Genomic DNA, 10,860 nt, shown 5'->3' with positions numbered 1-10,860 from the left:
CCAGTATATGCAGAGGATGGCAAGTGTACGAGCTGTGCCCAACCCCGTAATCAACCCCTACCAGCCAGCACCTCCTTCAGGTTACTTCATGGCAGCTATCCCCCAGACTCAGAACCGTGCTGCATACTATCCTCCTAGCCAAATTGTTCAACTAAGACCAAGTCCTCACTGGAATGCTCAGGGTGCCAGACCTCATCCATTCCAAAATATGCCTGGTGCTATCCGCCCAGCTGCTCCTAGACCACCATTTAGTACTATGAGACCAGCTTCTTCACAGGTTCCATGAGTCATGTCAACACAACGTGTTGCTAACACATCAACACAGACAATGGGTCCATGTCCTGCAGCAGCTGCTGCTGCAGCTACTCCTGCTGTCCACACTGTTCCACAATATAAATATGCTGCAGGAGTTCGCAATCCTCAACAACATCTTACTGCACAGCTGCAAGTTACCATGCAACAGCCTGTTGTTCATGTACAAGGTCAGGAACCTTTGACTGCTTCCATGTTGGCATCTGCCCCTCCTCAAGAGCAAACGCAAATGTTGGGTGAAAGGCTGTTTCCTCTTATTCAAGTCATGCACCCTACTCTTACTGGTAAAATCACTGGCATGTTGTTGGAGATTGATAATTCAGAACTTCTTCTATGCTTGAGTCTCCAGAGTCTCTTCGTTCTAAGGTTGATGAAGCTGTAGCAGTACTACAAGCCCACCAAGCTAAAGAGGCTGCCCAGAAAGCAGTTAACAGTGCCACTGGTGTTCCAACTGTTTAAAATTGATCAGGGACCACAAAAAGAAACTTGTGCTTCACTGAAGAAAATTATCTAAACATCAAAAAACTTAAATATTATGGGAAAAAATTGCAAAATATAAAATAAACAAAAAAAGGAACGGAAACTTTGAACCTTATGTACCAAGCAAATGCCAGGTCTAGCAAACATAATGCTAGTCCTAGATTACTTATTGATTTAAAAACAAAACAAAACAAAACACAAAAAAATAGTAAAATATAAAAACAAATGAATGTTTTATAGATCCTGAAAAAATAATGTTCAGCAAAGCCCAGGCCAATGCTGTCCACCACATCCTGCTACCTCTGCCTCCTCCTTCAGAGCATCTGCACATCCCTCCTGTATACAGCTTTCCAAAGGGATCACTGTGCCTTCCAAATCCACATAATAGAGACAGAGGAGCTCAAAAAGAATAATTATGATTACTATAGGCTGTAAAAAAATATTAACTTTCTACCTTGCTTAGCCTACAAATTGTACCTATCAAATAAATATTTAGGATTAGAACAATTAACGGCAAAATTAACAATTAAAAAGTAATGTTAAAATACTTGTTGTTGAGGGTACATGTATAAAAATAAAAGCAAGTTATTCATTCTTTTGATAGACTTAGAAAAAAATCTGATTATATCAGTTACAGCATTAAGGGGTTTCTCCTCTGGGCAAGTGGGGAGGAGTGAGAGTTTCGGTTCTTTGCAAAGAATGTAAAAATAAGCAATGATTGGCAAGACTGCAGAAGCCAGGGTGGAGCTAATCAAGACAACTCTTTGATCCTCAGTTTGGTACAGTTATCTGTAAGGATTCGGTAGGCTTAAAATATGAAACTTCTCTTTTTGGGGGGTGCGGGAAGCATAAAGTACTGTTTAAAATACCATGAAATCTTCTGTTTACATGTGTGTATGTATACATGTTATGTAGTTTGTTGTATGTCTATGTTACAAAAGGTCTTAAGGAATTACATTCAATTTATAAAAAGAGGGGTCATACAAATTAATATAAATGCTTTTCAAGCTCATGTGACGTAGGTAATAAGCAGGTTTCACCAGCCTTCAGTTCTCCCAGGTGCCCTGGGAGAGTTGCTGACAGGTGGGCTGACCAGCCCCCTCAGGATGATAAGGGTAGTGAAAGTGCCCGTCCTATGGCGTGGTTTGGATGAGGCAGAAGGCTGAGTGCTATGGTGGTGGAGGCCCCCACCTCAGCAATGTGGGCCCCACTGGTCACCTCAGATTGCCGCATTTTACATGCGGTACTTCATTTCCTCCATTGAAAGTTCCTGATGAAGATACTAGTCTGGTCCCTCCAGAAATGAATAATGAGTCTGCCACACAGACATGGTTTAGCTTTTCACATATGTTAAGGAGCAATTCTTGAATGTAAGCAGATTGCTGCAAAATTTGAATCAGTATCCCTGCCTTAAACATCTGCTTCAAATATTTATTTTGTTCCATGCATGGAATTAGCTGTCTGGTGGATGCATTCTTAGGCATTTCTAGACCCCTATCGGATAGTGCTCCTCCAACACCCGTAAATAGATTAAGTATGCCTCAAAGCACTGCTGTCGGTACCACCCCACCACATAACCAGAGGCACCAGGCTGCTACTGGGACTAAGGCCACTGCGAAGACAAGCACAGTTAGTACCGCTCATGCCTGGAAAGCTCAGCACCAGACATCCTCCACTTCTCCTCTGTCAAGTCCAAATCACACTAATTCAGAACCCCGGCCATTGCCTGCCCCTTGGAGACCAAAGGTAGACAGCATCAGCATCTTGAATCTCTTTGGATCACAGTTTTTGATGCAGCATTTATTCATTGTCAACTTCATAATGGGATAAACAGAAACAGCAGCATGACTGGTAAATAGTGTTCAAGAAATAAGTTAATAATTTTTTATTTTCCTTGCTATTTTTCTTTTTAATTTTTCCTACCTGAAAGATTAATACATAGCTTAAAAGCTCTGTTTCTGACCAAGCAGAGTCTTGTGCTTAACCCCTTCCAGCTGAAGTAAAGAAACTGGGAAGTTTTCCTACCTGTCTTTTTTATGTATGTTCTATAAGGTTTGACCTTTTGTCTGGTGTTATTAGACACACTTCAGTTAACCACTCTTCATTGAATCAGATTCTTTTCAGTAGGTGACCTAGAAGTTCCCTTCATGTCAGTCAGGATAAAAATATTTATATCGGGACCAGCAGTTGGCATAATGTCTATGTCACTGGACTCTCATGCAGCCCACTGTGGTTTGAATCCCGGACCTGGTGGCTTAAACTCATGCCGGGCACATGTGCACGCATGCCCAAGATCCCGAGAGGAGAATGAAGGAGAAGGGATTGTGGCATGGCCATCCCCCCAGGGAATGATTTCTCACTTTCTGTCTCTCTGTCTCTCTCTTTCTAGCGAGCACACGTGCCCTATAGCAAAACTAAATATATATATGAAGAATTAAAGATTTCATTGACTGGGAATTTACTCAAAAAGTGTTTTCTTAGGTTTTGACAGCCATTCGCTCATGTCAACATCAGAAAATGTCTGTTTCACAGTAGACTCTAACCTTCAGCTTTCAGTGTAGAGAACTTTCTTCTTTTCTGGAGAGGTTTTTGCTATAGGGCACATGCATTCGCCAGAAAGAGAGAGACAGAGAGACAGAAAGCGAGAAATCACCCCCCAGGGGGGATGGCCATGCCACAATCCCTTCTCCTCCATTCTCCTCTCAGGATCTTGGGGACACACACACACACGCACCCGATGTGAGTTTAAGCCACCGGGTCCAGGACTCGAATTGCGGTCAACTACATGGGAGTCCAGTGACATAGCCATTACGCTAACTGCTGGTCCCTATCTAAATAAAATTTGATTTATTTTTGTCATCTTACCATTACACTTGGGGGTAAAGCAAGGGTGCAGGATGAATGGGTGGGGTAGTGCAGAAGGTTATGCATATTTATGATATGCCTTAGAAAACTGAAAATAATAATGGCTAGCATTTGTTGAGCTCCTGTTACTGTGTACCAGAGCTCCTGTTACTGTGTACCAGGCACTGTGATAGGTAAATTAACGATTGTATTGGTTGGTTGATAAGAAATTATTTTTCTTGTGGAGGAGGGTTGGAAATAAATAAAAAGATGTCAAGAATGTTAATTACAAGGATAAAACTAATAATGGCCATCAGGGTCTCTGCTTTCTTTTAGAAATGGATTCTTAGCTATTAGGTATCATCTCAGAACTAGGGCCTATGGCTGTTAACAATACACACATAATTATTTTGGGTGTTCTTGCCAATTGCTTAAATAATTTAGAAAAGTTCAGAATATAAAGATGTTCAGGAATATGTTTTAAGAATGCATGGTTGAGTGTAGGGATTCTTTTGCTTTATTTTGTTCAAATTCAGGTACTTACAGCTACCATTTCCATATTATAATTTTATTCATAAGCTTGAAAGTAATGCATACCTATGGATAAGTAAATGCACTTACTCTCTCTCTGGCAAGTACACATGCCCTATAACAAAAATCTCTCCACCCTCCCAACCAAAAAAATTTAAGTAGTAGAGTTGAGATTCAAACTCCAGTGATCTCATTCTAGATGCAGAATAAAAGGGTGTGTGCCTCTACATTTTATTTCCTGTGAATCTTCAGAACAGTTCTGCTTTTGACTGTCATGGAATTGAATAAGGAAGACTGTTGAAATCACAAGATCTGGAGACGTGACTGACACAGAGCAGGCTAAATATTAACTATTATCATTACTGCTACTATTTTTTAGAAGAAATATTTCATTTTATTTGTTATTATTCTTTACATTTTATATGTAATATAAAATAATATGTAATAATATATAATATACCACTCCTTCAGTTATTTTTGGGACACCATTTAGTTCCTAGACCCTCAGACCACAGCACATGTCTTCACTTCTACTGAGCTGATAAGTTTCATCATGAAGGACACCGAATTCCAAAGCCCACAGGTGGATAAGTAGCAGTGACAAAGGCAGACAAAGAACCTTGAAACAATTTCAATCAAATCTGGTATAGTACTATCATCTGACGTAATATATTTGCTTTCTCAGATGCAAAAATTCTATCTTCTCCTTTGACTCTTCCATTAGTTCCATTTGTCTACCTATCATGTCCTTATATTCCCCCCCACCACTGGCTTTTTAAAATAATTTTTAAGCTTCAACTATGAGAATGGGGCTGACAGGTGGTGTGTTGGTTAAGGGTGCTGGACTCCCACATGGCCGACCATGGTTCGAGTTCTGGACCTGGAGGCTTTCTTTCTCAATTTCTCTTTCTCTTTCTCTCTGTGTCTCTTTCTCTGGAAATATTAAAATAATAATAATAAATGAAGTTAAATAAAATAATTCTTAAAAACAATGAGTAATACATTGTTATTTTCAATCCATCTTTATATAACATTATCTTGCTTACTCTTGACAACAATTCCACTGGAGAAAGGCAGCTACCTCAATTTTGTATCTATCTGTATTATTTTTTTCACTTTTCTCCTTATCCAGCTTAGAATCTGCAGCCCTTTTTTTTTTTCATGATATTTTGACAATGCCCTAAGCTTTCTTGTTTCTAGCTATTTTTATCACCCTCCTCTAAAATAAATGCCTAATCCTGAATGAAATAAAATAGGTGCTTTCTCTAGGTCCCTATCTGAGCAGCCACACGTTGCTGAAGCAATTAATTTGTATTTTAATTTGTGATTATCTCCTCAAATGTGCCCTCAGTTTAGCCTGGCATTTCTTCTGTTTCTCTTCTCAGTTTATTTGCCGAGTTCATGATTTGCTCACTATGCCTATTCTGTTCAATATTGTGGCTCTACTAAGCCCCTCACCTTGCACATGACCTCACCTCTACTGTGACACAGATGACATGCGCCATCAGTTTCCTTATGTACTCATGACCGCTCCTGCAAACCGATGAATATGTACAACAATTACACCTCCCTTTCTCCTGTCATGTAGAGAAACTGCCTTTCCTTGTGGCTTAGCGAGTTCTCCATCTGTGTTTTGATCTCTGTATGTTTACACTGCCATTCATCTCTTCTCTCTTACCTGGATTCTCTTCACTGGTTTTTAACATGTCCACATTTCTCCCATCTGAAAAGAAAAACCTGAAACCAAAGTGAAAACCCCTCAATGCACCATCCTCATCCTGTGATTTACTCATTCCAAATGAATTTAGAACCCATGAAAATGTGTAAATAGCAAAGCCTTTTACATATCCAAAAAGCAAGATGTTTGATGACCTTAATGTAGAAAATAATGTGACCCTCAACAAGAGCCGTTAGGCATTGGCTTTTGGAACAGAAAGGAGAGGAGAGAATGAGGAAAGGAACTCCAGTGACCTGGACATTGCTATGGTTTAAATATCCTGTCCCTGAAAACTCATGATGTAAGGATATCCAGTGGGGCAGTGGTGGAGTGTGGGGCCAAGTGGGAAGAACCTGGGACATGGGAGAGTGCATCCCTCAGGAGTAATCAGTGCCAGCTCCTGGGAGGGGATGTGTTTTCATTAGTTAGTTCCCCCAGGAGTGGGTTGTTGTAAAAGCAAGCTGACTGCCTCCAGATCTCTCTCATTCCCTTTTTGCACATGTCTGTCTCCGTTTCTGCTTCTTTCTACCATGTTATGACAGCACCGGATCCAGCTCCATGTCTTTGGACTTTCTAGTCACCAGAATCATGAGCCCAGTAAACCTACTTTCTTGATAAATCTGTCTCACTTCAGTGTTCCTGTTGAGTAAATAGACTCTGCACATTACCATCCGAGACACCGTTATCAGTCTGCTGTATGGCGTTTTGTCTGACCTCCTGCTCCATGACCCATATCAAACTCAAAGAATTTAAAAAAAAAAAATACCAAAAAAAAAAAGGCTTTGGTTTTTAATGATATTTTTATTGAAGAAAAGGTAACAAGAAACAGGAAAATGTGTCACTTTAGGAGAGTTGCAGGGTCATTTTCACTCCTCTGGACATTCATCTTCACCAGCGTGCAGTACTGGTGTGCAGGAAGAAGTAGTGACAGGAGATACATTAATGATGAATATGAAAGTGGTTTTCAAACCATCTTTAAAGATTAGTGGTCATTGTAGACAGTAAACGTCAACTTCTTAAGTAGTTTCTGCAGAGTACTTTCAACCCATAAAACTGGACAAACGACTTTTTCGTTTATTACTTAGGAGTATTAGCTGGAAGACCTTCATATCTAGGAGGAACTCAGGAACGGCTTGGTGCCAAGGAGCTGTTTGCATACACAGTTGGAATAACCAGGACAGACTGGAAAGAATGAATAAAAGCAATCAATAATGTGATTGCAATCCAATTCAGTCTCCCTTGGACCCATCAGAGTCAAGAATAAAGTGGGCTCCAGTAAGCCTATCTTGAGATCTAGAAGACATGTAAGTCTGTATTTCTCCAGCACATACTAAGATGATTTGATAGGAAAGGCTGAACTCACCCTGTTGGGGTTGGCGATTATTTTCCTGGCAAAGTGGGCTGTGGCACAAGCTATGCTGATTTCCAAGAGGGAGAAGATCATCAGCATGGCTGAAATTCCTTTCCCAGCAATCTGAAATCAGAAATAAATACTCCGAAATTTGGGATCTTCAGGAGGGTCTCACATGGTGCTTCAAAATGTTGTTGACTCATTGAGTGCTATTGCTCCTTCTCAACTCACTACATAATTATTTTTCCATTATCATCAAATGCATACTTTAGGGAAATGTGTTTTTATTTAGGATTTTCTTTTAAATGTCAGAAGATATTCCTTTTGTGAAGTGGCTATTTTTTTTAGAAGTGTTAAAGAGAGGGTAGATTTTTTAATGGCTTCTTTATTTTACTTAATATAAAAACATTGACTATTTATTAAAAATAAATCAAGCAACATAGAAACTTAGAGGCCATCTGAAATGTCACACCTATAAATAATTAAAATGATAATCATGACTATTATCCTAGATCTCTATGCAGAGAAAAAAGGCAAGAAGAATGGGTGTATGGAGAGATAACAAATTGGAAAAAATCGTTAAGCAAGATAGGAATGACGGCAAGTAATAAGAGAAATATTCCTTTAAGAATGGAGTCATATATGTTTGCTTGTGTGTGTGTGTGTGTCATGTCAGAGAGAGACAGAGAAGGAGACTACCACACTCCCAGTGGGATATGGTCACTCACAATCCCTTCTCCATTTCTCCATTCTGTCCAGATTTGGGCACAGATATATTTGTGTCTGGTGTGCTTTTTAAGCAAGTAGAGTTGAGATTTGAACTGTGGTTGGCCATGTGGGATCCAAAACCCCAGCAGGCCATGGGGATGGCCCAGAATGAAATCATGTTATACTTTCTACTTTGAAATAAAAGTATTAAGTTTCCTTAATTTTAAAGATGAAAAAGAACTTCATTCAAATTAAGTCTGCAGGGCAAGTCCATAGCATAGTGGTTGAGATGGCTGGATCCCATATGACCAACCACATGGTTTGACATGGATTCAGTGTCTTCTAAATATACAAGGTATGTGCATATGCATGCCCTAAAACAGGGAGATGGGATTGCAGTGTGATCATTCCCTATGGGGTGTGCTTTCTCACTGTACCCCTTTCTCTCTATATCTCTCTCTCCGTCAAGTGCCTTATGGCAATTTTTGTTGTTGTTTATTTTAATTTTAATTTTATTTTATTATTTTTATTTGTCATAGGGCCTATGAGCTCACCAAAGAGACAGAAAGTGAGAAATCATCCCCTCAGGGGAGATGGCCATGTCACAATCCCTTCTCCATCCTCCCCTCAAGATTTTGGGCATGCATAAACACAGAAGCCTTGCATGATTTTCAAGGTATTGGTCTGGAACTTGAATAATGTGGGAATGCAGCACCTTAACCACTATACCATCTGCTAACCCCAGCTCTGGCAAAATTAGAAAAAAAAATAAATTACAGCTGCTAAGTTAAACAAAAATGTTTATGAAATCTATGAAAAAGTCGAAGTCACTTCAAACCTAAAGTTTCAATATTTGATAGCATGAAATAGTTGTTTGTCATGAAAAGACGATGTGACTAGCACTCTTCTGTCTCTTTCATTTTACCTCTCTTCTCTTTAGCACCCAGTTTTTGGTGACTATTTTATGTTTCGGTTTTTTTTAGAGTTAAACATACTTTATTCAATTCTGTAACTATCATTTTTCCAGTTATTCAGGCTTAGCTGACTAAATGGATTACTCTTCCCTCATCATTTACATAATTACTCTGTACCTGTTTTTCCCAGTATAGATTATTCTCTTTCAGTGTTTAAAATCAGTTATTCCCTTTGACAGTAATTTTGTTTTCTACTGTGCTTGAATACTTTTATTTTCCTGAACCATTTGTTGGATTCTCTAATTCAGGAACATAAATTACCACTAGGTTGGATCAAATTTGTCTGTGTTTTGGACTGTGGTTTGTCCATCGGAAGTTTCTGTTTTGGAACTTGGTCCCCAGTCAAATTCTGTTGGAAAGTGGTGAAACAGTGAGTGGATCTTAGTGAGGGGATCATGGAAGCTCTAGCCTCATGTGTGGATTAATGCGGACTCCTGAGAAACTGAGTTCTAGCTCTTATGAAAAGGGCTTAGTTCTCATTCTCAGGTTGTCATAAAAATGGCTTTCCTAGGTTGCTCTCTTTCTGCACGTGCCCATCAGACCCTGTGCCAGTTGCATTCATTGGACATTCTAACCACTAGAATCATGAGTCAAATAAATCTCTATTTTTTAAAATAAATCATTCAGTCTCAGGTATCTCTGTAAGCAGACCAAGGCACCTTTCATGTATATGATCTCTGTAATTATTTTTTGTCTTTTTCTTCTACAGTTCCATGACTATACTTTTTCTCTCTATCATGTTTATCTGAGTCCATTATGTTTCTTGCTGTGTGTGATTTCCTTACAAAACATATAATAGTGAATTTTGATATTCAGTTGATTTCTGTGACTCTGCAATATTCTTTTTATTTAATTCTGTCACTTTATTACTTAGATTTTAAGAGAACAACATTCTCATGAAAACTCTTACATTGATAATGGGGTAATGTTTTATTCTTTGAATTTCTCTAGTAAAAATGGGATGCCTTTTGTCACTGCCACATCCTTACTGAAAAAATAAAAAGTCCATTTACTAACTTGACTATCTTAGTTATATAGAATTTAAGATATTTGGGAAATAACTTTCTTGTGTTTTTAGGAGTCTTAGAGGTTGATCCAAATCGTTCCCCATTGTTGATATGATTAACATTGGAATGGCCAAATAAATAAGAGATTCCTTTATAGATAGACTAAGACAAAAATAGATAGAGGTAAGTTACTTTATTCTATAGTCCTATAGATCACAAGACTAGGTATAGTGCTGAAATAGAAAAAAGATATTTTCATCTAGATTTGTTGACAGTTATAAGGTAAAAATAAATAGCCTCACATCCTTAGAGTGAAATGAGAACAGGCATGCAGTAGAGTATGTGATAGAGATCCCTTTGTCACCAATACCCTTGAGCCTTTTATGTGGAACAGAGAATAGCAGCAGTGAGGGAGACCACTTAAGGCAGGGGACCACCTGCCACTGTCTACCAACTACCCTAGGTACATCCCAGACTGGATACTCCTAAACTCTTCACCAACCTCTGAACCTTGTGCTGTGAAGCAGGAAGCAGGGAGAGACAGTGAGACCAGAGAAGCAGGAAGACCACTTCGGACCTCTAGCTGCCTTCTGCCTCATATTAAGAAACCACCTAACCTAGTCAAAATGACCAAGATTGAAAAAATAAAGAATGAAAAGTGCTGGTGAGGCTGTGGAGAAAAGGGAACTCTCCTCTACTGTTGGTGGAAATGTAAATTAGAACAGCCACCATGGAGAACAATATAGAGGTTCTTCAAAAACTGACAAATAGAACTAACATATGATCCATCAATTCTACTCCTGGGTATCTAGCCAAAGGATAGAAATATATTCCATTGGAAAAGTACTTGTACATCCTTGTTTATTGCAGCATTATTTACAATTGGTAAAAGCATAGAGTCAACCCAAATATTCACAATCAATCAAAAGGATTGAA

The 10,860-nt window shown here is 38.9% G+C and overlaps 1 protein-coding gene and 1 pseudogene across 1 annotated transcript in view; one reads left to right on the top strand and one right to left on the bottom strand.

Moving 5' to 3' along the window:
• The window catches only part of LOC102473841 (polyadenylate-binding protein 1 pseudogene), a 2,011-nt pseudogene extending 1,195 nt beyond the window's left edge, over positions 1–816 (top strand).
• Positions 817–6,743: 5,927 nt separating this feature from the next.
• LOC102471721 (membrane-spanning 4-domains subfamily A member 12-like) overlaps positions 6,744–10,860 on the bottom strand; it is a 12,256-nt gene continuing 8,139 nt past the window's right edge. The window contains exons 5-6 of the mRNA XM_027768969.1: positions 7,248–7,358; positions 6,744–7,066 (exon numbers count right to left, since the gene is read on the bottom strand). Coding sequence (XP_027624770.1) covers positions 7,007–7,066; positions 7,248–7,358 — 171 coding nt within the window. The 3' untranslated portion in view covers positions 6,744–7,006. The remainder of the gene's footprint in view (positions 7,067–7,247; positions 7,359–10,860) is intronic.

Source organism: Tupaia chinensis, unplaced genomic scaffold (assembly GCF_000334495.1).
Source record: "Tupaia chinensis unplaced genomic scaffold, TupChi_1.0 Scaffold148192_1, whole genome shotgun sequence".
In the NCBI taxonomy this organism is placed as follows: Eukaryota; Metazoa; Chordata; class Mammalia; order Scandentia; family Tupaiidae; genus Tupaia; species Tupaia belangeri.
This window is presented reverse-complemented; position numbering and strand designations above follow the sequence as displayed.